This window comes from Saccopteryx leptura, chromosome 4 (assembly GCF_036850995.1).
Source record: "Saccopteryx leptura isolate mSacLep1 chromosome 4, mSacLep1_pri_phased_curated, whole genome shotgun sequence".
Lineage (NCBI taxonomy): Eukaryota > Metazoa > Chordata > Mammalia > Chiroptera > Emballonuridae > Saccopteryx > Saccopteryx leptura.
In genome coordinates, this window is record NC_089506.1 from 30,970,958 (window position 1) to 30,997,923 (window position 26,966).

General features: G+C 35.3%; 1 protein-coding gene across 1 annotated transcript in view; it reads right to left on the reverse strand.

Annotated features, from left to right (window-relative positions):
• Positions 1-26,966, reverse strand: part of LOC136404135 (disintegrin and metalloproteinase domain-containing protein 18-like) — an 89,001-nt gene that overhangs the window by 23,032 nt on the left and 39,003 nt on the right. The window contains exons 12-16 of the mRNA XM_066383597.1: positions 26,594-26,689; positions 21,232-21,430; positions 11,367-11,472; positions 3,645-3,834; positions 1,857-1,937 (exon numbers count right to left, since the gene is read on the reverse strand). Coding sequence (XP_066239694.1) covers positions 1,857-1,937; positions 3,645-3,834; positions 11,367-11,472; positions 21,232-21,430; positions 26,594-26,689 — 672 coding nt within the window. The remainder of the gene's footprint in view (positions 1-1,856; positions 1,938-3,644; positions 3,835-11,366; positions 11,473-21,231; positions 21,431-26,593; positions 26,690-26,966) is intronic.

Here is a 26,966-nt window from a genome sequence, read left to right on the forward strand (position 1 = left end):
ATGTATGGGGCAAGTGGTATATGAAAAATCTTTGCTACTTCCCCCTCAGGTTTGCTGTGAACATAAAACTGCTCTAAAAATATATGTTTTTACTAATAAAAAAGGTATATCATGAATGCAAAATGTACAAAACTACAGTAACTGCCAATATTTCACAGTTAATGAGATTTTTAAACAACTACATGCTCATAAAATTGAACTGTAATTGTAAATGAGAGTTGCCTATTTGTTGAGATTCATTGGGAAGTAAACACAGCTTCCCCTAGATTCAGTTAAATTTTACTTGACAATTTAATTACTTTTAATAGTTTTTTAAAAATCATTTTAATTGTGAAATATAAAATACATAGAAACATTTAAAGTATAGTTCATTTTATTTAGGTCAGTAAAAGATGAAAGGTATAGAAAAGTAAAAAGTAAAATGTAAAAAGTTTATCAAAAGAAAAAATACAGGACCTGGCCAATTAACTCATTCAATTAAGAACATCGTTCGGAAAGTTTACGGGTTCCATTCCCAGTCAGGACATACATGGGAAGCAACCAGTGAATGAATGACTGAGTGGAACAACAAATGAATGCTCCCCTTCCACTTCCTCTCTCTCTGTCTCAAAAAAAAAAAAAATAAATAAATAAATAAAATAAACCCTAGCCAGGTAGCTTGGTCATCTGGGAGCGCAAAGTTTGCTGGTTTAATTTCCCGGTCAGGGCACATACAGGAGCAGCTTGATGTTCCTGTTGCTCTCTCCCTGCCTCTTTTTCTTAAAAAAAAAATAAAAAGAAAAAAGAAAAAGATACATTCAAAACATCTAAGTAATATAAAAATAGAACTTAAATAGTAATAAATTAAGAATATTTTTATCCAATAAAACAAAGTATCAATAATCTACAATCTATAACTTGGCTTTGAGATTTTATTAAAAATATTCAGGCTGAAGGCTGATAACAGATCACTGAACAAGGGAAAGCAAAAGATCAGGCCAAAAATTGTAACTATAGAAAAACAAAACGTAAAAACAAAGCATAAAAATGTAGCTATCTCCATTTGTTACTACAGCCCATACAAAATTAAAGACAATGTAGTGGCAATCTGCATCTTCTAATCCAATTAATTTTAAAATTATAATGTTGGGTACTGATAAATTTGCTGAATTTGAGGCCATTCATAAAATGTTGACTACATATAAAGGACCAAAATTATAAATTTTAAGAAATAAAAAATATAAAATTAATGACAAATTTGTTTTACTAGATTAAAGTAGATACAGCTATGATTTGACTTTGAGTAATGAATATACAGCATATTCAACTGTCCAAATGATGTTTTCTCTAAGTGAATATACTCTGGTTGACCAATGTCACCTTGTTAAATTTAATTGTCTAAAAATAAATAAATAAATACATAAATAAATAAATAAATAAATAAATAATTTCCTGTTAGAAACCTCTTTATAAAGAACAAAGAGAACATTCTATAACATGGCAACATGTTTTTTAAGTATACTTTCTGTAAAATATTATATAGCCATAAATTATAGATAATAATTATATGAGGGTTTAACAAAATATGTTAAAAATATAAAACATGTATTTATTAGCATAAGGGAAGAATAAATGTTTTTAATTTAAACATGTCACTAATTCATAAGTTGAGGGTTGCTTCCAATAAATTCAATGTACATAGTATAATTTGTTTAATAGCATTTAAATTAGCTGAGCTAATTTTCTTTAATTAGTTCTAGGCAAGGCCAGTTTATAAGTAACCTAGATTCTCAATTTTCTCAAATAGGATAATTTTTTTTAGTTTGCCAAAAAAATAATATGCAGTTTAGAACTACAAAAAAAGAAAAGTCACTTACCCCATTTCCTTTGCATTTTATAGCGGCATTACAAACTTGTCCCTTTAAAGGAACTTCTTTGCAGGTTTTATTCTCACAATACTAAAAAAATTCAAACATAGTATTTTGTAATCATTCATGAATTTGAGATGAGAAAAATTACTTATCTATGCATAATAGATGCTCAGGCTGAAACTATATTCCATATTACTCTGATGCTAGTACATGTGCAAAGATACTGGCATCCCATTAGAAAATTTTAAACAATATTAAATTTAAAGGAAAAAATGAGGGTGTTTGCTTTAACATAGTTTATGCAATGATGTCATATAATTTTGGTTATGCTGTTTACAATTGAGAATTAGAGAATCTCCAAGACAGGAGTTTTTATATTATGTTAATGTTCTATTACAAAATAATTGGTTAGATTAACGTTAATGATTGGACCCTCAAAACTCAGAAAATAATTATTTTGCTTGGGTTTCAAATATGAATTAATAATTTGGATTATAAATTATCCTGAATCTGTTGTAACAGTGATTAGAATAATCTGGTAAAATAAATATTTAAACTTAATTTGTATCCACTGTAAAATCTTTGTTACATCAAAGTGGGTAATCCAGTGGTAATTAGTTTCCTGAATTTGTGACTCTTTGTCTCACTTATCATTTTGTTAATTAGCCTCCTACTTTATGTTATTTTGATTTCATTAGAAATACACAAGAAGTGAATACCAGGAAGTGGGATCATTGGAAACATGTTAGAAGCTGCCTACAGAAATAAGTTAGAAAAAGTTAAAAACTATGATTTCACTTATGTGTGGGATATAAAACTGAAAGTAACAAATGAACAAACAAGAAAAACAAAAACTGGTAGACAGAGACAACAGCATGGTGGTTACCTAAGGGAAAGGGAATGCAAAGGTAGTAAAGAGTAAAGGAAGTCAAATATATGACATGATGATTGACTTTGGGTGGTGTATACACAATGCAATATGCAGATCATGTATGGTAGAAATGTACACTTGAAACCTATATAATTTTATTAAGTAATGTCACTCCAATAAATATTAAGAAAAGAAACTGCCTACCACAGTAAGCAAGTTTCCCAAAGAAATAGGATTACTGAGTCCAGATATAAGAATTGGCTAATTAATTCACCATTTCAACTTTCCATTTTATTTTTAATTTAGCAAGTGCTGAATACCAATTACATGCAACACACTGATTTACTATTGCTTTAAATCTCAGAGACCCTATATTATCTGGAATGTGTGCCTTATACTTCCAGGCTAAGTAAGCCTCTAATTATTTTAGTTCACCTTTTATTTTATGACTACATGCGTGTAAATGCATATATATTGATAGCTTATACATCACTGTAACAATAGTTTCCTGGAACAGACTTGTTTGTTTCTTCCAAACTTCTCACACTTACAGTTTGATTATACACATGAGCAGATGATTTAAGAAATGTGAAAGCTCAATTTAGTTTCTCCATGAAGCAGGGAAAGTTGAAAACTCAAAATTAGAATTTTATGATTTAAAGCTGTTAGAATTCAAAGGTCCAAAAATAAAACCACTTGCCAGTGGAATCTTGAGCTTAAAATACATATAGCCTTATATAAGGACTGATGACGGTTAACTGAAAGTGTTATTGGATAACTGAGGCTTAGTTTAATTATCTTTCCAATATCATTTGGGAAATAAGTGATAGCATCAGGATGAAATCCACTCATTATATTTGTGATAATAATGTAAATAATTAATAATTTGTTAAAGCTAAATATAAACAAACATGTGTTGTTACCATTTGTGTACCACACACAGTGCCGTCAGCCACATAGGCATTATCTCTTCCATCTGATCTCACTGATGAGCCAGTAGTTATAGATAAGCATACATGCCCTTGAGTATATGAATAAACTGCAGATTGAATATTACTTTTGTAAGTACTTTTATGTGGCCAAACACAAGCTAGTTTTCCACAAAGAATGTCCCTGTAAATGGAAAACAGAAAATTCTTTATCATTTGTTCTTTTAATAATACCAAGTTCCAAATAACTGTTATATGGGCAGTAAAATAAATATTATTTAATTGATGGTATAAAACCAGAAAAAAATGCCCAAATGAAATTATCTGATGGTTCACAACTGAATTAAATTCAATTAATTAACATTGTAGCAGAATTGAACATTATGCACAGCTCAAATGTGCAGATGTGACATAATTTCCTATTTCAGAACTCAACTTTGTTGTCTAGTCTCTAGTCATATTAGAGCAATCATCATATTTTATTAAATTTTTTGGGAAGAATTTATTATCTGTCCCCACTTGGTGTAGTTTGGCCAAACTGGTTATTTGTTACTCAATATTTGCTAAGAGTGGCTGATTGATTTTTTTTACTCTTTGAGCCCATTCTGATTATGCCCATTGTCCCTGCCAGGATCTTTAGTCAGTACCGCTCTGTAGTATACAGACTCTTCATTTTTATCTCAAGGCTCTTCCAACATGCTGGTAATTTCAGTAGTCCTGCATTAATTTTTTGAAAATTAAAAAATGTTTAGATCCTCTTTATGTCATAAGCATACCAAAGACTATCTCATAACTAGTTTATTTAATCATTTATAATTCATCATTGGGTTAAATCTAAGAGGCTTACAGAATTCTTAGTCTATGCTTTGGACATAATCTGTGCTATTTCTTGTTCTTGGAATCACTCAACTCTATCAACCCTCAGTCTCAATGAAAACAACTATTTTTATCTATTGAAAAATGTCTGTTCAGCATGTCATGGTTATTTTTCCAATGTCTCCCCTTAGGATACATATCTACTTAAGAAATTTATCCATTTGTTCTAAAAGACCATTTTGAGTTCATTAATATCACAGGGATTAACTTAATGGCATCATTAAACAAAATTTAAATGAAGTTGGGAGGGAAAACCTAAATCTCTTTCCAAGCTTTTCTCCCCTACAACTTATTTTTTCCAATTTCTCAGATATTTATTTATTTTGACTGTGGTTGCACTCTGTTTTTATGAAATATATGTTAAACCAGTTTTGTATGGTAGGTCCCTTTCTAGTCTGGCTATGAAGTACAAACTCTTCCTCCAAAATCCATTCTTTCAAATTTTGCATTTATAGTTGAATTCTTGATAATGGCTTTTCTTTTCGAAAAGGGATCACAATCCACTTAGAGCAGATGAATTGTGTTATTGAATGTAAGTCTCATTTAGTGATTTTGAAAATTTCATATACTATTATCAGCTCAGATGAAGTTAAGATAAGTTATGTTTGCTAAGTTTTATACTTTCCATTTTTCTCTTCCCTTATTTCATGGGAAATCTTAGACCAGAGGTCCCCAAACTATGGCCCGCAGGCCGCATGCGCCCCCTGAGGCCATTTGTCTGCCCCCGCCATACTTCCGGAAGGGGCACCTCTTTCATTGGTGGTCAGTGAAAGGAGCATAGTTCCCACTGAAATACTGATCAGTTTGTTGATTTAAATTTCCTTGTCCTTTATTTTAAATATTGTATTTGTTCCCATTTTGTTTTTTTTACTTTAAAATAAGATATGTGCAGTGTGCATAGGGATTTGTTCATAGGTTTTTTTTTTATAGTCCAACCCTCCAATGGTCTGAAGGTCAGTGAACTGGCCCCTGTGTAAAAAGTTTGGGACCCCTGTCTTAGACCAATAGCAGTAGACATGACTCTGGTCATTTGAGAAAGAAATGAAATGTGGCTGGTTTACCACCAACTCTTGTCTTTGTTGGCATCCACTGAGATGTACACAATCGAGGCCTGATCACTGATGCTTTGTGTTTGTATCTAAGAAGATGTGACTGATTATACCTTGTCTTTCAGAGATTAGTGTCTCTTCATGAGAGTTCCTCTCACCAGTATTCACTTTGTGATTCCAGATTTTCTCTTTTGTTTCATTACTCAGTCTTTGAATAAGGTTTCTTTGCTGTTCTCTTTCTCTTATACTTCTGGTATCTTTATAATAAGTATAGTGTACTTATTGATAGTGTCTAATAAATTCCTTGTTCCAGTGTTTTTTATTAGTTGGTTCATTAATTTGGTGCCAGCAAGCCAGAAATTTCATGTTGGTCCAGAAAAGAATTAACCACTATGCTGTTGTATGAAGATTATAGACCCAATGATCTTAGTTGAATTTATTTATGCTTAGGGGGTGATTTGGGTTTTAGCAGTCCCCAAAATAATTATCCTATATTTACTGGTTTCCGAGTATAAAAAGGTTGAAAACCATTGCCTAAAGGCTATCTTCACCCTTTCTCTTTCTTTCTTCCTTTACTTTTTCCCCTTCCTTCCTTCCTTCCTTCCTTCCTTCCTTCCTTCCTTCCTTCCTTCCTTCCTTCCTTCCTTCCTTCCTTTTTTCCTTTCTCTTCCCTTCCTTTCCCTTTTTCTCTCTCTTTCTTCCTCTGATTATATGAATTTATAGCCCTATGAGTTCATTGACCCTGTTTTCTGTTTAAGTCTTCTGTTAAACCACTTTTTTTCTGTATTTTTATGAAGTGAGAAGCAGGGAGGCAGAGGGACAGACTCTCGCATGCGTCCAACCAGAATCCACTCAGCAAGTCCATTAGGGGCAATGCTCTGCCCATGTGGGGCATTGCTCCGTTGCAACAGGAGCCATCATTCTAGCACCTGAGGTAGAGGCCATGGAGCTATCCTCAGTGCCCAGGCCAACTTTGCTCCAATGGAGCCTTGGCTATGGGAGGAGAAGAGAGAGATAAAGAGGAGAAAGGAGAGGGAAGGGGTGGCAAAGAAGATGGGGGCTTCTCCTGTGTGCCCTGGCCAGGAATCGAACCTGGGACTTCCATATACCAGGCCGATGCTCTACCACTAAGCCAACCAACCAGGGCTTCTGTCAAACAACTTTATTGACTATTTCACTTTAGTGATTACATTACTCAGCTTTGTTTGATACTTTTTAAATTATTTCTCTCTAATTGGAATTCTTAATTTGTTCAGCATTGCTCTCCTAACCTCATTAAGCATCTTCATGATTGTTATTTTGATCTTTCTATCAGATAAATCCCTATTCTTCATTTCATTAAGATCTGTTTCTGAAGATTTATTCTATTGTTCTGTTTGGAACACATTCCTATGTTATTTCATTTTCCTTGACTTCTGTATTTTTTTTTCTGTGCATAAAGGAAAGCAGTCACTATTCCCAGTCTTGACAGAGTGATCCTATTTAAGAGCTAAATCTCATCAATTAGCCTCACCTGAGTTTTTTGTGACTAAGCAGCCTTAATTGCTCTTAGTGGTTCCCTGTAAATTGTGTGTTCAAAGAGCTATCAGTATCCCAAAAGTGAAGATTACATTCAATCCCTAGATATAGTCTAATTAACAGCAGGATCCTCAAGAAAGTATATAATTAAGTTTCTCCAGGGAGCCCTGGCCGGTTGGCTCAGCGGTAGAGCGTCGGCCTGGCGTGCGAGGGACCCGGGTTCGATTCCTGGCCAGGGCACATAGGAGAAGCACCCATTTGCTTCTTCACCCGCCCCCCGTCCTTCCTCTCTGTCTCTCTCTTCCCCTCCCGCAGCCAAGGCTCCATTGGAGCAAAGATGGCCCGGGCGCTGGGGATGGCTCCTTGGCCTCTGCCCCAGGCGCTAGAGTGGCTCTGGTCGCGGCAGAGCGACGCCCCGGAGGGGCAGAGCATCGCCCCCTGGTGGGCGTGCCGGTGGATCCCAGTCGGGCGCATGCGGGAGTCTGTCTGACTGTCTCTCCCCGTTTCCAGCTTCAGAAAAATACAAAAAAAAAAAAAAAGTTTCTCCAGGGAGAAATTGGATGATGGGCATTTTCCTGCTTGCTCCATGCTCACCAAGGTGGGAGTTAGGGATGCTCCTGTGTCCACTAAGAACTTCTTTGATTGCCAGAGTCTTGTGAGACTCATGAACAAAAGTCCCTTTGACTATCACTGCCAGGTGGTTTGGAAGCTCATTCCTTGGGCATTAACTGAAATATGACACAGCCATTTGTACAACTCTTCCAGGAGATAACTGGTGACTTGCAGTGGGCTACAAGAAGATGGTTGGAAAGAGCCTGCTGGCTTCCTCAGCTCCCAGACAAAATAAAATCCAGCTCGTAGATGCATGTTAAATTAGAAGCCAACTACTTTAAAAATATGCATATAGACTCCTTTTAGGGCAAGACTGGGAGATGGGTGTCTGTTCCTGCTGTACTGAGACCTGGGGGGATAGCCATGTAAGAATTCCTGTTTTGTTTCCTAAATCCTACAAGATTTGTAAATGGAAACCCCTTTGGCTCTCAGAGCCAGGTGATCTGGGTATCTGTCCCTTCCCTAGCAGAGCAAAAACTGGTGTCCCAACTAGTGTACTAGTTCCTTCCTTGTAGGGAGAATTTTGTGACTTGGAATTGAGTACAGGAGATGGCAGGAAAAATGTCCATCAGTTTCCCAAGTCACTAGGGAGGACTGCAGTCTGCCCCTAATTAAATTAGAAACCTGACCCTTGGGTGGTAGCTTTCTAAGTATGAAAATTGATCCCTTTCAGGAAAAAAACTGCTGATGAGTTTTGTTTTTCCTTGAGTCTGTGCCCAGGGAGATAAGAATAGCAAGTACTTATACTCCTGTTAACAGCCACTTTTTTTGTTTGCTATGGTATTGTAAGTCTCTTGAATGCAAACTCTTTTGGCTCTCAGAACTAGATCCTTTATGATCTTGCTCCTCAGGTAAGAATCTTAAATTTTGGGGTGGAAATCCTTTGCTCCTCCAGGAAGATCAGGGAGTTGGAAGTTCCCTTTCAATTTTATGGTGCTGTGGCAGGGGTTAGATTTATGTTGAGAATATGTCTCTACTTGTTTCAATGTGGCTATTTTCTCATTTGCACAATGTGTAGGAGTCACTCAGCTAGTTTCTGGATTTCTTTCGAAGATAATCACTTTATGTTTACTTAAATATTCAGAATATCTTTGAAAGGAAGATAATTCAGGAGATTCCTATATCTCCATATTGGTCAAACTCCTATGTGTTACTATTTTTGTGAGTTTTTGTTTCCAATACCCTCATGAAATTCAGGAATTGTTACAGGGTAGGCACTTTCTTTATTAAAATTTTTTTTTTTTTGTATTTTTCTGAAGCTGGAAACGGGGAGAGACAGTCAGACAGACTCCCGCATGCGCCCGACCGGGATCCACTCGGCATGCCCACGAGGGGCGACGCTCTGCCCACCAGGGGGCGATGCTCTGCCCCTCCAGGGCGTCGCTCTGCCGCGACCAGAGCCACTCTAGCGCCTGGGGCAGAGGCCAAGGAGCCATCCCCAGCGCCCGGGCCATCTTTGCTCCAATGGAGCCTTGGCTGCGGGAGGGGAAGAAAGAGACAGAGAGGAAGGAGAAGGGGAGGGGTGGAGAAGCAGATGGGCGCTTCTCCTGTGTGCCCTGGCCGGGAATCGAACCCAGGACTTCTGCACGCCAGGCCGACGCTCTACCACTGAGCCAACCGGCCAGGGCCCTTTATTAAATTTTATAAATTTTTTTCTCTATTCCAGGACTACATATTCAGCTATTGATAGGTACTGCCATACTTGACATATCAGTAATGTGAAAACAAGCAACAAACAAACAGAAAAAGCTATTTTTTTGTGTGAGCATAGATAGTAAGAAGTTAGGAAAAATTTTTGCCAAATAAAATGGGGAAACTAAACATAACTGAATAAACTGTTCAAGCAATTTACAGCCAGATACAGTGTCACCTCCTTAAAAATAATATCTAGACCTTGACTGGTTGGCTCAGTGGTAAGCTTTGGCCCAGCATGTGGAAGTCCTGGGTTCGATTCCTGGTCAGAGCACACAGGAGAAGTGACCATCTGCTTCTCTATCCTTCCCACTCCCCTTCTCTCTCTCTCTCTCTCTCTTATCCCCTCCTGCAGTCATGGCTCAAATAGCAAGTTGGCTCTGGGCGCTTAGGATGGCTCCATTGTCTTGCCTCAGGTGCTAACATAGCTGGGGTGCTGAACAACAGAGCAGTAGCCTGAAATGGGGGCTTTCAGGTGGATCCCGGTTGGGGCGCATGCGGGAGTCTGTCCCTCTGCCTCCCTGCCTCTCACTTGGTTAAGAAAATAAATAAATAACAACTAGGCCTTGATTGTGTTTTGACTTCTGACTCAGGTGCACCATGATCTCTCCTCCATGGCTGATGGTGTAATTCCCTGGTGCTGGCTATCACTGTGTCCCTAAGGGAAAGATTCAAACCTGGGAAAACTGATGAATATTTTATTGCAATCCTCCCTCAAGACCACCCCTAAATTCCCAGTCTTTAAAAAACCCTCAAAACAAAGAACCAAGTAAGCTTTCCAATCCAGGATAATGCTCATCTCTTTCCCTTCCTTCTTCCTCACCTTCCCTTCTTTTTCTTCCTCCCCCCCCCCACACCACAGGGGTACATCTCATAAATTCTAAGGGTACTCACAAGACTTGCAACCAGGGGAGCAGTGGGCAGCAGCAGCTTGTCCAAGGCTAACCACCTGAACCTGTCTCCAAGGCCCACTTTTCTCCACTCATTTCTTTCCCACAGCGATTTTAGAGACCCAAAGCAGCCTCACCTTGGTTGTCTTGTTGCTTCTTTTATTCTAGATCTTTCTTTGTTTCACTACCCCAGCTTTAATAACCTTACCCTTAAGATCACCTGGACGCATGCTGTGAAATTTTTGCTGCACAAAGTCAAGAACCCACCCATTACTAACTGGCCCTACACAGATTCAAAGAGTTAGCTCTCCTGTTTGTTAGCATTCATACAATTCTATATCATAAGTCAAAGCACTTGCTTTATAATCATTATCATTTATTGGCTTAATAAAAATTTCATTTTAATTTTCAAAATAGAGTACAAGTTTCTGATTTTTTTTGACTGTTTGCACCCACTTCTTACCCCTGATAATAAGCATCAGATTTCTTTTACTCTAGTCTCATTATTAAAACAATACAGGGGGGAAAATAAAGAAAAAAGAAACCGAACTGTATAGAAAAAAATACATCTAATGTTATTTCTTCTTTTTTTTTTTTTTTTTGTATTTTTCTGAAGTTGGAAACAGGGAGGCAGTCAGACAGACTCCCGCATGCGCCCAACCAGGATCCACCCGGCATGCCCACCAGGGGGCGATGCTCTGCCCATCTGGGGCGTTGCTCTGTTGCAACCAGAGCCATTCTAGAGCCTGAGGCAGAGGCCACAGAGCCATCCTCAGCGCCCGGGCCAACTTTGCTCCAATGGAGCCTTGGCTGCGGGAGGGGAAGAGAGAGATAGAGAGGAAGGAGAAGGGGGAAGGGTGGAGAAGCAAATGGGCCCTTCTCCTGTGTGCCCTGGCCGGGAATCGAACCTGGGACTCCTGCACACCAGGCCGATGTTCTACCACTGAGCCAATGGGCCAGGGCCCATCTAATGTTATTTCAAAATATTCTCCTAGCATATGATTTATTATCTATTACTATTTAATGTCTCCTGACAAGAAATATAAAATTTGATGAAAAAATCATTTTTCTATACGTACTTTGGTTCACAAGGTAATGGTTGTGAATTTTTAAAACCACAGTTTCCAGCTCTATCATAAATAGAATTAACTTCTTCATAACAGGCAAATGGAGCACCTTGAGCACCTTAAAATGCAAAAACATCCATTTAATTATTATTTTTAATCCAAATTAAAATTTTTGTTAATAAAAAGTTAGCAAATCACTTATCAAATAATCAACATATGATCTTAATCATACTTTTTTCCTGTGTGTACCTTGTCAATTGTTTTACCTAATAGAAAACAGAAAAAGATTATATTCTACTAAATTATATTATTGCGAAAACAATTTGTTTCCCCTCCCTGTGGTAATGCATACTTCTCAGTCCAAAGAGTATCAGACTTGACCCTGGAAATTGCTCTGCTTAATGAACTAAGAAATTTGAAACATGTCACTTATGAGCAAAAATCTATCAAGCTACTATCTAGAGTGCCATATTCTCTTTTTTTCCCTTATGGCAGATAAGTAATGTTTTAAGTAGAGTCTCATTTGACAGATTGGATGTAATTATGAAGACAATGTAGTATAGTAGAATAGCTGTATTGGATAAGTAAATCTCAGAGATTTGAGGGTTATTTTCATTTCCTTAAACATAGGAATTGGTATGTAGAAGTAGAGCTCTATTATATAATATGCTGAAAATACTATGACATTGTAGCCAGAACCTGGCAGTAGGTGTTTAAAAAAATAATTATCAGAGGTTAAGAGGAGAGTAATGCATGATATGTGATGGTAAAACATTTCAGAAAACTATCTTCTCAATAATTTAATGAAAGAGAATGGCTTTAATGAATTTGTTGCCTTAGGTAAAGAGGTAAGGAAAAATAACAAGTCTTGAATACTCTGCTGCATTTGACCAGATGGTACAAATACTAAGGAGACATAATCTAAACTCAGGAAAGAATGAGTTATAAAAAAGCAACAATTAATACTGAAAATTTTCAGAAATGTTTTTATCCTACAGGCACTGGGTTGGGTGATAATAAATGCTGGCTTATGTAAATTAGTCAAGTTCTTCTGTCTGTTTCACTGTTTTGTGTCTCTTCCATAGAGTGGTGCTCTTCAGTGAGCATTGACCTAGTAAGTGAATACAAAGATCTTCACATTTCTTGTTCTTTCCCATGTGTTTATCAGCCCACATTTTAGGACTCTGATCTCTACTTTTCTAGCTCTTCCCCAATCACTTGGGCCCTTTTTCACTGCCCATGAACACTTCTAAAATCCAACTCTGGTCATTTATTTTCTCCCTCAAAAATGGATGACTACCAAGTCAATATCATTAAAGGCATCTTCCTAAGTGATGTCTCAACATAGCCAATGTCCCTTCTCAGTTTATAGTTGGTTAGTGAACTAACACACCTACAAAACAAGCATAGACTTGTTCCTTTTTTAATTTTTTATTTACTTTATTATTTTTTTTTATTTTTTAGCAAGAGAGAGAGAGACAGACAGGCAAGAAGGTAGATAGATAAGAAGCATCAACTCATATTTGCAGCACTTTAATTGTTCATTGATTGCTTTCTTATATGAATCTTGACTGGGGGGCTCCAGTTGAGCCATCAACCTTAGGCTTCAAGACAGCTACCTATGGGCACAAGCCAGTGACCAGCAACCATGGGGTCATGTCTGTAATCCCACACTCAATCCAGTAACCTCATGCTCAAGCTGGTGAGTCTGCCTTCACGTCTAAGACCCGGGTTTTTGAACCTGGGTCCTCAGCATCCCGGGTTGATGCTCTATCTACTATGCCACTACCTGATCAGGCAGCATAAACTTGTTCTTTTTTATGTCAGCTGGTCATAATGAATCCCATTCATTATGTAGTGATAAGTGTGAGCTGAGGGAGAAGCAATTGTGTAATGAAGAGAAAGACACACTGTTAAGAATTTCCCATTCATGGATTTTTCTTCTGCCTTTTTTTCATGACCTGAACCAAGATGAATGACTTTCATCAATCTAACTATCTAAGCTTAGTGATTCTGAAGTATCAGCCTATGATGCAGAGTTCTGAACACATAGTCACTTGGTATCTAGAAGTCAGATTTTCTGTCTCTACAGGGATAAGTAGTGTGTGCCCAGAGTTGTTTTGTCAAAGTGGCATAATTCTCTAGCATTAATGGCACAACCTTGAGGTACTACCCTAGGGAACTGCATTGTCATTCTCCTAAAGAGGCTTGGTACATGCCCTACATGGAAATTTTTTCTCATAATCTGTGCCTCTGATATTACCAAATCTGCTGTGTTCTATGATTCAAAATGCAGGGCTGGTTTCATTGTAGTCTGGACATGCTGCAGAACTCTTTCCTGCTTTTCACTTCACTCATCATTAGCAACATGTCAGGTCACCCAGTAAATGGAATCAATCAATACTTCCATTCCATTTGGAATATATTGCCTACAAAAACAAGAATCCTACCAGGTGTTGTACTTCCTTGTCATAGCACAAGTAAGATGAAGTTTGTCTTTTACTTTGTAGGGCGTGTCAAGTCATGCCTCTGACCATGGGGCTCCTAAAAATTTTACTGATATGATCATTTCTGAATATTCCCAGGGTCTATTTACTGCCTTTTGTAGCACATGTCTTTTACTTTGCCATCCAAAATACTAGTTATACTTTGCTTATTTAGTCAGCTTAGTAAAAACATTGTTGTTGGAGTGGATGAATGTAATATATTCTGGGATGGCCAAATGTCTTTGACTACATTATTACTGAAAGCAGGAGAATAAACACTGTCTTAGAGAAAACTCAAAATTAGTACTATTATCTATTCCAAGCAAGCTTTTTAAAATTCTCTTTTCAAATAGGAATAGGAAAGAATATATTTGCTTAGTTAATGACTATATCCTTCCACATATTTGAGGCCATGTTAATCTGTTCTAGCAAAGACATGACATCTGGCACAGTAGATACAATTATTTAATCTACTACCTAAATGCATTTTACTAGATTATTAATATTTTCTGAGAATCATCTGGTTTATGCATGGATCAAATTAAATAATTAATTATAGGTATTATATAGCCAGCCAACTGTGCATTTTTTTTTTTTATCTTTGAAGGTAGCACTCATTTCTGTAAGAGGACAGTTATAGAGTCTTTTCTCTATAAAACTCTAGGATTAAGAAGTAATTACCAAGTGATTTGTGGACCTACTCTAAGCTGAAACTTGGTAAGAGCTCTGTTTCTTGAGCTCTGTAAATCCTCATTCCCACAGAGAGACCACGATGACACTGTATCCTGGGAGAATGCTACCTTAACAACAAACTCTCTCTCATCCAATCTTACATTCTTTCATTCATTCTTGTGATCAAACACTCTCAGATCCAGTTCCAGGTGTATATCACTGATTCTGGTAGTAACTGCTAGCTAGGACCTACAGCTCTGTTGCGGTATAGTTCCTTTACTCTTTTTTAGCTGCAAGCACATTTGGGCTCTATTCTGTTGTGCCATAATTCCATTTTCAGCTAGTGGCCAGGAGGGGTAGATTCTAACAAGAATATAATTTGGGCTGTGAATGATAGGCTGTTGCATTATCTTCAAGCGAGGGTAACATACTCACACCATTCTTAATTGGAAGTGGGTGGTGGTGTGAAGGGGCAGTGCTGTACCATTCTATAGATGCAGAAGTTTCAGAGAAGTTTGGAGACTCAAATTTATGAAGAAAGTATTTTCAATTGTTCTCACCCCAACTGCAGGTTCCATTCTTTACTCAGTAGAACCTTAACACTGACAAAATAGACTAGATTGAGATTTTTTTAAATAAATTTTTATTAATGTTAATGGGATGACATTAATAAATCAGGGTACATATATTCAAAGAAAACATGTCTAGGTTATCTTGTCATTAAATTATGTTGCATACCCCTCGCCCAGAGTCAGATTGTCCTCCGTCACCCTCTATCTAGTTTTCTCTGTGCCCCTCCCCCTCCCCCTAACTCTCTCCCTCCTTCCCTCCTGCGTCCTCCCTCCCCTCATCCCTGGTAACCACCACACTTTTGTCCATGTCTCTTAGTCTCGTTTTTATGTTCCACCAATGTATGGAATCATGTAGTTCTTGTTTTTTTCTGATTTACTTATTTCACTCCTTATAATGTTATCAAGATCCCACCATTTTGCTGTAAATGATCTGATGTCATCATTTCTTATGGCTGAGTAGTATTCCATAGTGTATATGTGCCACATCTTCTTTATCCAGTCTTCTATTGAAGGGCTTTTTGGTTGTTTCCATGTCTTGGCCACTGTGAACAGTGCTGCAATGAACATGGAGCTACATGTGTCTTTACGTATCAATGTTTCTGAGTTTTGGGGGTATGTACCCAGTAGAGGGATTGCTGGGTCATAAGGTAGTTCTATTTGCAGTTTTTTGAGGAACCACCATACTTTCCTCCATAATGGTTGTACTACTTTACAGTCCCACCAACAGTGGATGAGAGTTCCCTTTTCTCCGCAGCCTCTCCAACATTTGCTATTACCCATCTTGTTGATAATAGCTAATCTAACAGGGGTGAGGTGGTATCTCATTGTAGTTTTGATTTGCATTTCTCTAATAACTAATGAAGCTGAGCATCTTTTCATATATCTGTTGGCCATTTGTATTTCTTCCTGGGAGAAGTGTCTGTTCATGTCCTCTTCCCATTTTTTTATTGGATTGTTTGTTTGTTTGTTGTTGAGTTTTATGAGTTCTTTGTAAATTTTTGATATTAGGCCCTTATCTGAGCTATTGTTTGAAAATAACATTTCCCATTTAGTTGGCTGTCTGTTTATTTTGATATCAGTTTCTCTTGCTGAGCAAAAACTTTTTATTCTGATGTAGTCCCATTCATTTATCTTTGCCTTCACTTCTCTTGCCATTGGAGTCAAGTTCATAAAATGTTCTTTAAAACCCAGGTCCATGAGTTTAGTACCTATGTCTTCTTCTATGTACTTTATTGTTTCAGGTCTTATATTTAGGTCTTTGATCTATTTTGAATTAATTTTAGTACATGGGGACAAGCTGTAGTCGAGTTTCATTCTTTTGCATGTGGCTTTCCAGTTTTCCCAACACCATTTGTTGAAGAGGTTTTCTTTTCTCCATTGTGTGTTGTTGGCCCCTTTATCAAAGATTATTTGACCATATATATGTGGTTTTATTTCTGGGTTTTCTATTCTGTTCCATTGGTCTGAGTGTCTATTTTTCTGCCAATACCACGCTGTTTTGATTATCCTGGCCCTATAATATAGTTTAAAATCAGGTATTGTAATGCCCCCAGCTTCATTCTTTTTCCTTAGGATTGCTTTGGCTATTTGGGGTTTTTTATAGTTCCATATAAATCTGATGATTTTTTGTTCCATTTCTTTAAAAAATGTCATAGGAATTTTGATGGGAATTGCATTAAATTTATATATTGCTTTGGGTAATATGGCCATTTTAATTATATTTATTCTTCCTATCCACGAACAAGGAATATTTTTCCATCTCATTGTGTCTTTTTCTATTTCTCTTAACAATGCCTTGTAGTTTTCATTGTATAGGTCCTTTACATTCTTTGTTATGTTTATTCCTAGGTGTTTTATTTTTTTTGTTGCAATCGTGAAGGGGATTATTTTTTTGAGTTCGTTTTCTAATATTTCATTGTTGGCATATAGAAAGGCTATGGACTTTTGTATGTTAATTTTGTATCCTGCGACCTTACTGTTTTGGTTTATTGTTTCTAGTAATCTTTTTGTGGAGTCCTTCGAGCTTTTGATGTATAGGATCACATCATCAGCAAAAAGTGATATCTTTACTTCTTCTTTTCTGATATGGATGCCTTTTATTTCTTTGTCTTGTCTGATTGCTCTGGCCAGAACTTCTAGCACCACATTAAATAAGAGTGGAGAGAGTGGACAACCCTGTCTTGTTCCTGATTTAAGGTGGAAAGTCCTCAGTTTTATGCCATTTAATATGATGTTGGCTGATGGTTTATCATATATGGCCTTTATCATGTTGAGATATTTTCCTTCTATACCCATTTTGTTGAGAGTCTTAAACATAAAATTGTGTTATATTTTATCAAAAGCCTTTTCTGCATCTATTGATAAGATCATGTGGTTTTTGTTCTTTGTTTTGTTGATATGGTGTATTACGTTAACCGTTTTACGTATGTTGAACCATCCTTGAGATTCTGGGATGAATCCCACTTGATCATGATGTATTATTTTTTTAATATGTTGTAGTATTCAATTTGCCAGTATTTTGTTTAGTATTTTAGCATCTGTATTCATTAGAGATATTGGTCTGTAATTTTCTTTCTTTGTGCCATCCTTGCCAGGTTTCGGTATGAAGGTTATGCTGACCTCATAAAATGTGTTTGGAAGTATTGCTTCTTCTTCAATTTTTTGGAAGACTTTGAGTAGAATAGAAACCAAGTCTTCTTTGAATGTTTGATAGAATTCACTAGTATAACCGTCTGGGCCTGGACTTTTATTTTTGGAGAGGTTTTTAATAGTTTTTTCTATTTCCTCTCTGCTGATTGGTCTGTTTAGGCTTTCTGCTTCTTCATGACTCAGTCTAGGAAGGTTGTATTGTTCTAGGAATTTATCCATTTCTTCTAGATTGTTGTATTTGGTGGCATATAGTTTTTCATAGTATTCTACAATAATTCTTTGTATATCTATGATGTCTGTGGTGATTTCTCCTCTTTCATTTTGGATTTTATTTATTTGAGTCCTGTGCCTTTTTTCCTTGGTGATTCTTGCCAAGGGTTTGTCAATTTTGTTGATCTTTTCAAAGAACCAGCTCCTTGTTTTATTGATTTTTTCTATAGTTTTTCTGTTCTCTATTTCGTTTATTTCTGCTCTGATTTTTATTTAGATTGAGATTTAACCTTCTCTGGAGTTCTTTTAGTTTAATAATTAAGTCCTCAACTGTCTCTAACTTTTTCTTTTAAGAGAGGAAAACCTCCTCATCAGTTAACAAGGGAAAACTTCCAGCTCCTACTGGATATGCATACCTTTTTGTTATCATTTTCTGCATTTCAATTTTGCTAATAATAACTATTCAATTCCATTGTCCTTGTGGTTACTAATTTCCCCATACATTTCAACTGTACCTGCTAATGCTTTCTCTTTTACTATATATCATCCCAGTTCACTGGGTGAGTATGTTATGAACTTCTACCAATGATGCTTACTGACAATGAGCAATTTCATTATAAAAATTTGTCTTATAAGCTATTTTCTCACACTGTTCTCAATACCAACCATTTATGGCTGTAGCATTCTAAAGCCAACAACTAGGTGAAACATAGCATGCAAGGTATAAGTGATCAGAACATCTGGAAATGAGGAGGAAGCAGGATGGAAGACAAGAGAAGTAGAACTGAGATGCAAACTCAGCAAACACATGACCAACCCCGTTAGAAGCTATTAAGATTGAGAAAAAAGGTAAAAAAAAAAAAAAAAGAAAAAGAAATAAAAATAATGTTTAGCAGAGAATACCATAAGTGGGTGAAAGATTTCAGACATGAATTTTTTCTACTCATTTCCTATTCATCTTTCCAATAAATTCCTAAGATAAAGATACAAGAAATAAATAAACAACCTGCCAGAGTACAAATTGAGCTTGACTTGTGCCTAATTGGGCCAAAATGTGCACGACTGGATATTTGTTGCCTATGGAGAGGGTGTGTCCTTGAGTGAGGTGTGTCTTTGCAGTTGAGATAAATTCTGAACGATTGAGCTGACAGCTGGAGAATAATGTCGACTGGCAGTGCTTTCCCTGTCCACTACATCTTCGCTTTCTTGCAGCATTCTATTATTTATTTATTTATTTATTTTTGTTTTAAACTGCACTTAACAAAAGTAGAGGTTTTATATTTAGATTTTTATTGTCTTTATTGCTTCATCATAAGCTCCATGAGTACATTAACCATGTGACTATGTTCATCTTGTTGAATAGTATCAATTCTGTGCACATACCCACTCAGTATATCTATATCTATCTATATCTATATCTATATCTATATCTATATCTATATCTATATCTATATACATACACACAAATATACTTATTGATTTGACAGAGAGAAAGAAAGAGAGAGAGAGAGCAAGAAACATTGACTTGTTTCTTTATGCACTCACTGGTTTGATTTGTATGTGACTGGGGATGGAACCCTCAACTTTGACATATCTGGGCCAGAAACTCAGTAGATATATTTTTAGTGGAAAAATATAATTAAAATTTCTTTAAAAGTTTAAATTTACTTAATATAATGCAAAATTAAAAAAACTATTTGCTAATTCATATATCTCCTGTATTACACTATCTTAGAACAGTCTTTGCTGTTCTAAGATTGCTATAATTTTTGGTGAAATAAGGATTAAGAGAAATATCATGTTTCAGATAAGTGATAAATAATTGACTAAAAGATGAATGAATGAATGAATGAATCTCTGTACCAAGAGATCAACTTTTTGACCCACTTAGAAAAGTATTGTGGAGATACTAGAGCATAGATCAGAGGAGGAAACACGTGAAAGCTCAACTCTTACCCAAACATCTGTATTTTAATTGAAACTCAAAAATATGTTAAATGTCAATGCAATTCTGGATCAAAGATTTATTTATTAAAATAAGAAGTATGTCCTAGACTCTCCTTATTGAATTTAATTTTTAGGTGATTATTAAATATTACTTAATTTTATATTTAAGTGATGTATTAAGCCTTGATTATGAGTTTCTGTGGCAATGACAAATAATATTTTCAAATAAAAATAAACATTGAAAAAAACAAAAACAAAGAAACAACAAAATGAATAAAAAATACCATCCTAAAAACATAGCATACAGAAAATAAGACTGACCTGTGACTCAGGATATCATAGCTATGCAGTTCTGATTAACTTTTGGTTAAATCACCTAATCTGAAACTTATTACTACAGACAAGTTTCAAAAAATGACAAAAAATTTTGAATCATGTAGCATGCCATTTGGTACAAATTATAAATATATGCCTTATATTACTACTGGGCAAATAACTGACATTTGGTGTTATTCTACCTTTACTCAATTAATAAGTAAATGTATTTGGGTATTTTACTCAGATATTTTAATATATTCAAATTTAATTTAATTCTTCTAAGAATATAAAATCATATTAGGTATCATGAATAATTATTGCCTAAAAATCATCTACATATTCATGAGTCTTATTTGAATTATTTTCAAAAATTGCTTAAAAATCAAACTATAGAAATAAAATTTCATCAGTGGCCTGTGGCTGCTGTTATCTTAGCAGTTCTTCAATAAGAAAACATGACTATACTTAAATAAAATTCACTTTGAATTTTTTAAGCTTCATGCCATTAAAATTAGATCATGACTATGTAAGTTAAAGGGAAGATTCAGTAAAATTTCAGAATGTACTGACTTGCCATTCTAAGCTCCATATAAATTATGAGCTGTAAACACAATTTTTACCCAAATAGCTAACTGCCAAAAACAAAAATCAAACTATGAGGGAAAATAATTATAATACTCTCTTGGAAAATCTTGAACACTTACAAAAACTAACCTTTTTAAAATTTTTATTTAGAAAATTAAATTTAATGGGGTGACATTGAGCAATAAGAGTACTTAGGTTTCAGGTAAACATTTTTATAGCATTTGAACTGTTGATTACCATCACCCAAAGTCAAATCATTTTCCATCACTGTGTACTTGTCCCTTTTTACTCCCCTCACCCCCAAAAAACTAACCTTCTTTAATTCAAATTTAATTTTACTAAGCTCATGATTCAGGTTTTCCCACTTCTTGAGCTCTTTGACCTATATTTTACAGAGGCATCCAAATTTTAAGTAAGTTATACAAGAAAGAGCAATACCTTTTCCAAATATTTTGGCACACTGGTTATCAGTAGTTTGGCATTGTCCATTATAACAGTACGCAGTTCCCGACCTGCAGAAGTGGCCATTCAATGCATAAGTGTTAGGAACACAATTACTAGAAGTTCCATTGCAATACTCTGTAAAATCACACTCTTGATCGACACTCCTTCTACATGGAGTGCCTGCTAGTGATATCTAGAAGGAAAAAAGAAAAGGAATCATGTTCTATGAATGACAGTCTTTATTTATTGAAGAGTTTTTATCAAATTAAGTATGATTGATCATTGATACCTGAAAAAGAAAATTTAGAGTTACTAAGATAGTTGAAACCGGAAAAATGAACTGCAGGTCCAGTTGCCAATTGCCATGAAAACCATTACATGACACCTGAGAATATCGGGGAGTCTTGTCCTCAAAAGCTCATCTCTCCCTTCTGGTGCAGGCAGGGATTTTTATAAAGAGGGTAAAGGAGGTGGGTGTCCTAGTAGAGCCAGAGCTCTATATCAATCAGGCATCCCCAATTCGACTTCTCTGTGCAGTGAGACACTCCTGCTTAAAAGCAGGGCTGGAAGCTTCTTTGAGACTACTCTTCAAGTGGCTATGAGGATTCTACTTATTGGTACCAAGACCAATTGCCACTGGAGGAAAGACAAGATCGACGCACAAGTTAGTTGCAAGAATCACACAGGCACTTTATTACTCACAAATCCTATGGTGTGTCTGAGTACAGCCTAACGGGGCCCTGGCAGCACGCTCTTCTGGTCTGTCATTGGTCAGAGTGGTGTGCAGTCTACGTTCAATATTGGATTCTGGACGACTAACGGCAGCTGGGGGCCCTTGGCTTTAGTACCCTTTCTAACATATGCTTTCTAGCAGCTGTTAATCTACAGCACTATCACATCAAGCCACTTTTTGGGAGTTCCTTTTTTATATTAATTTACAGAATTGTCACATCAAGCCACTTTTAGAGAGCTCTTTTTATTTGTATAATTTCACACACACACAAGCTAGACCCTGAGCAAAAGGCATATTCTTGCCTGTCATATCTGTATACACTAGAATAGTTCCCACCCAGAGGGCATAGCATTATTCACTTGCCTAAATGGCTTTTAATATTATATCCTAAATTATTTCTAAATATCTTCTATATTTCTATATATTTAATTACTATAACATTATATTACTGTAACAGTGGGTAATAAACTAAACCAGAAGAAAGGAATCAAAAGAGAGGGGTTAAGAGTTCTTTGCTGAGGGGACTTAGCACAATTTGTTCAGATAAGTGGATGAAGGTTCCATATCTCTTGAAGTTGGTACATCTGAAGGTCAGAGTCCATTTCGTATTATGTTAACAAGTGTTCACAGATTCCCACAGTCGGACTGTCCTCTTGCTTGTATCATGTGCACCAGCCAGTGGAAAACAGGCCTTTTGATTGTAATGTGAAATCGGCCAGAGGTGAAAACACAGGATTGATTATATACATTTGACTGGTTACAGAATACATAACTGGTTATCAAAACTAGCAATATTGGATCATAGTAATAAGAGTAACAAATTTAATTTAACATTTTATAGGAATCCTTTAATAACCTTATTTCATTAGTATATTTTTATTTAGCTCTATTTTATGACTAGTCAGACTAATATCAGTAAATCAGTAATACAGCCCGGTTGCACAGTTAGTTCTCAGAAGGAAATATGAGGTACAGTATTCCTTATGAAGCCCGGGGGAAAAGTAATTGTCTGAAATGGGTCCTTTGCAAACTGCTTTGTGTTCTATTTTGGGCAGAGTCATCAGAAAATTAATACCAACTAAGTATTGTCACCAAAAAGGTTTTATTTGGAAAATAGAAAGGGTTGCAATTCAGCACGTGCAGACATGACAAGCCACTTGCACACTCTGCTGAGTGAGACAAGAGAGAGGGGTATTTATCTAGACAAAGAGGAAGTTAAGGGAAGGAAAACATAGAACCATAGAGCTTTATTATGAGCAAAGAGTTCTTCCTGTGGAGAAGTGTTTTTCAACAGACTGGTGCCAGCCTGCCAGAAATTTTGTTCAGGCTCACAAAAGAGTTAATTGCCTTGATGTTGTACGAAATTATAGAGACTATTAGGTCTATAAAACCACTACTGTAGTGTTCTCGCGCAGTCTCGCAATTGCATACAAGACTTCTATTAGCCTTAGCTCTATTTATAGACACTTCAGACTGATTGTGTTTTCTTTAAGTTCTAGTCATTCTTTATCAGGAGGCAATCTGACTCACCCAGAATTTGGAGAGAAACTAAACAGATTCGATTTAACATACCTGTTCCTCAAAAGTGGAGGAATATTGCCTCTACCTTTTTGTTTCTGTATAGACACAAGAAGCAATTTGCCTGATCTTAATCTCTTGCTCAGACTTTCACTAGTTTGTGTGGGTGAGACATGTAATCTCGCTGTCCTGAAATTTTCTCATTTGTTAACTTGGGGTAATAATCATTCTCTCATAGGGTTCTTGTTAGTATTAAACTGAATGTAAAATGTGTTTAGAACAACACCTAATAAACATGTATGGAATAGCTATCATCATCATAATCATTATATTTATTATTATCTGAGAGCAAAAAAGCTTTATTGCATATCTCAGAAAAATAATATAGTTATTGTCAAATTTTATGACTTAAGCCATAATTCATTGTCTTCAATTGTGAAGTTCACCAAGTCCAAATGCTGACCAACTATATATATTGAAGTAAGACACACACATACTACACTCCAGTTTAATACTGTCTAATGAATGAATACAATGACATCTTAAAAGTGAATAAAAACCTCTCTCAATCTGGAAGTTTATACTTGGGAAGTAAATATTTTTAAAATGAAATAATTTTCTAAGGTAAGTAATAATTGAGAGGCTGACCAGGAGATGGTGTAGTGAGTGGATAGAGCATTGGCCTCAGATGCAGAAGAGGCCATGGGGTTGAAAACCGAGGTTGCCGGCTTGAGTGTGGGATCATAGACATGACACCATGATCATTGGCTTGAGCCCAAGGTCACTGGATTGAGCAAGGGTTCACTGGCTCAGCTGGAGCCCTCCCACCTCAAGGCACATATGAGAAAGTAATCAATGAACAACTAACGTGCTTTAACAAAGAATTGGTGCTTGTTGTCTCTCTACTTTCCTATCTGTCTGTCTCTGTCTGTCCCTGTCTCTCTCTCTCTAAAAATAAATAAATAAATAAATAAATAAATAAATAAATAAATAAATAAAATGATTGAGAGAATTGATTTTCAGCAGGCCTAAATTAAAAGAAATAGTAAAGAAAGGTCTTTAGGCACAAGGAATAAAATACCAAATAAAAATTTACAAAACAAAATAAAGATAGCTGGAAAGGGAATAAATGGTGTTAATTATAAAATTCCTTTTTTTCTTTCTTTATTTTCTCTAAAAGATAAGAGTACATAAAGCAAAAATAGTAACAATGTATTTTGTGTTTATAGTAGATGAGAGTGTTATATAAGCAGGTCTATTCACTGCACATGAAATGGTACAGTATATGAAATTAGACTGATTAATTAAAGATTTGTAAATTCTGTGACAACCTGTAAAATGATTTTTAAAATATAAGTAATGAACCAATAGCAAAGACAGAGTGAAATCATATATTACATATTTTTAGAGTTTTCTTCTAGTTTTCAGAACAATTGTAAGTTTCATAAATGGTTAGAAATTCAAAGTAGCTACTTTGAAAAACTGGTTGTCAGTTTCTTAAATAGTTCTATATATATAAAATATATTTAACGTTTGACCCAATAACCTTAGTTGCAGGTATCTTAATGAAATAAAGCTCTATGCTCATACAAAATTTGCTCATGAATATTATGCATAGCAACACTATTTTCATCCTCAAAAACTTAAAACAACTCAAATGTTCCTCAACTAGGGGATGTATTAATAAACTGTGGTACATTCTTACAATACTTGCAAAACTATTCAGCAAGAGAAATGAACTACTGATAAACACCACAACATGATTGAATCACAAATGCATTTTATGAAGAAGCTTAATGACAGTGTTTACACATACTGTCTAATTCAATTTACATCATAGTTTTGCAAAATCAAAACTAGAGATGTAGAAAACACATCTGTGGTTTTACCAGGGTCTGTTGGAGAAGGTATGAATTGACTACCAAGCAGTGCAAGGATTGTTTTGGGAGTGGTGATAAAATAATCCATTCCTTGATTATGGTGCTACTTATAAGACTGAATATGTTTGCAATAATACTCAGAAATATTTACTGAAAGAATTTTGCTATAAGACACTATGTCAATTTAAAAATTAGATAAAAATATATGAAAAATTATGTGATTTAATTTATCAGAATTAGAATTATAAAATATTTTTAATTATGAAACTTTCATTCTTATTTAAACATATATATAGAAGATAACAGCATATTAGTGCATGTATATTTAGCCTGAATCTGTTAATTCTTGTATAATAGACAATAATTTACATTACCATTCCAATGTTAATAAATATTAAATTTCCCTTTGTAATTTGCTATTGCAGACAATCTATAATTAAGAAATAATCTTTTTTGAGGTTTCCACACATGTACATGATTCTAGGGTATATACATAGAAGAGATAAAAACAATAATCAGTTAATTTGATAACTTATACTCTTTAGAGATGTGCAAATATTGTCCACCAAAGGAATTATAGCAATTCAAAATTCACAAACACTATCCAAAAGAGATTTCTGGCCCCACTCTTTAGCCCATATCTGACATTACTATTTTTAACACTGTTATTGGATGTCTGCTCTATGATGTTGTATATTGTTTTTTTATGTTCATCCCAATTATTGTAGAAGAGTAATGTACACATGAACAATTGTAATTTCATTGTAGTAAATTACCTGGGTACTCTGTTTCTGTGTGCATGTGCGTTTATGTGTGTATGATTTGCCTTTTACTTATCAATATGTGAGAGTTCTTTGCATTTTTCTATATGTTACACATTTGTCTGCTATTCATGTTACAATTTTTCACAATTAATAATTTACTACTTATTTGACTTTACAATTTTTTTGAGAGTGGGTTTTTTACTATGTAATATATATGACTATGTTACTCTTTATTTGATAACTTAGAATACAGTAAACTGTTTTCAACACCATAGAATAATTAGTACTGATCTGAGATGCCTTATTTATTTCATAGCAGTTTCATGCTGTGGTAGTTTTTGCACTCTCCATTTTGTTCCGGTGAATTACTTCTACATTCTTTCATCAATTCTACATTAATTAAACCAAACTAGTTTTCTTTATTACATTCGATTTTCTTTTCATAGATATTGAAAACTTACTTCACATTCTGCTGTACAGCATGGTCCAGAACCACATTTTGCTGAGCCTTTCAGTTTACATGTGTTAAAATCACAGCACTTCTTAAACTGACATTCCTAAAATTTCACAAGAAGAAATATTATCCTAGTTCAACCATTTAATAGCTCTTGTTTCTTAATCTCAACATCTATTCAATACTTTCCTGTGTTCATTCAATTATACACTATATTTATAACCAATGAAGCTTTATAATTTTACTACTTCTAGAAAGTACAAAGGCACATTCAAATATAAGAATTAAATAAATAACATAAAATACCAGTTGATCAGTAACATTACAAAATGGTAATTAATTGGTTAGTAACTATTTGTAATTATTAACACATTGGTAGT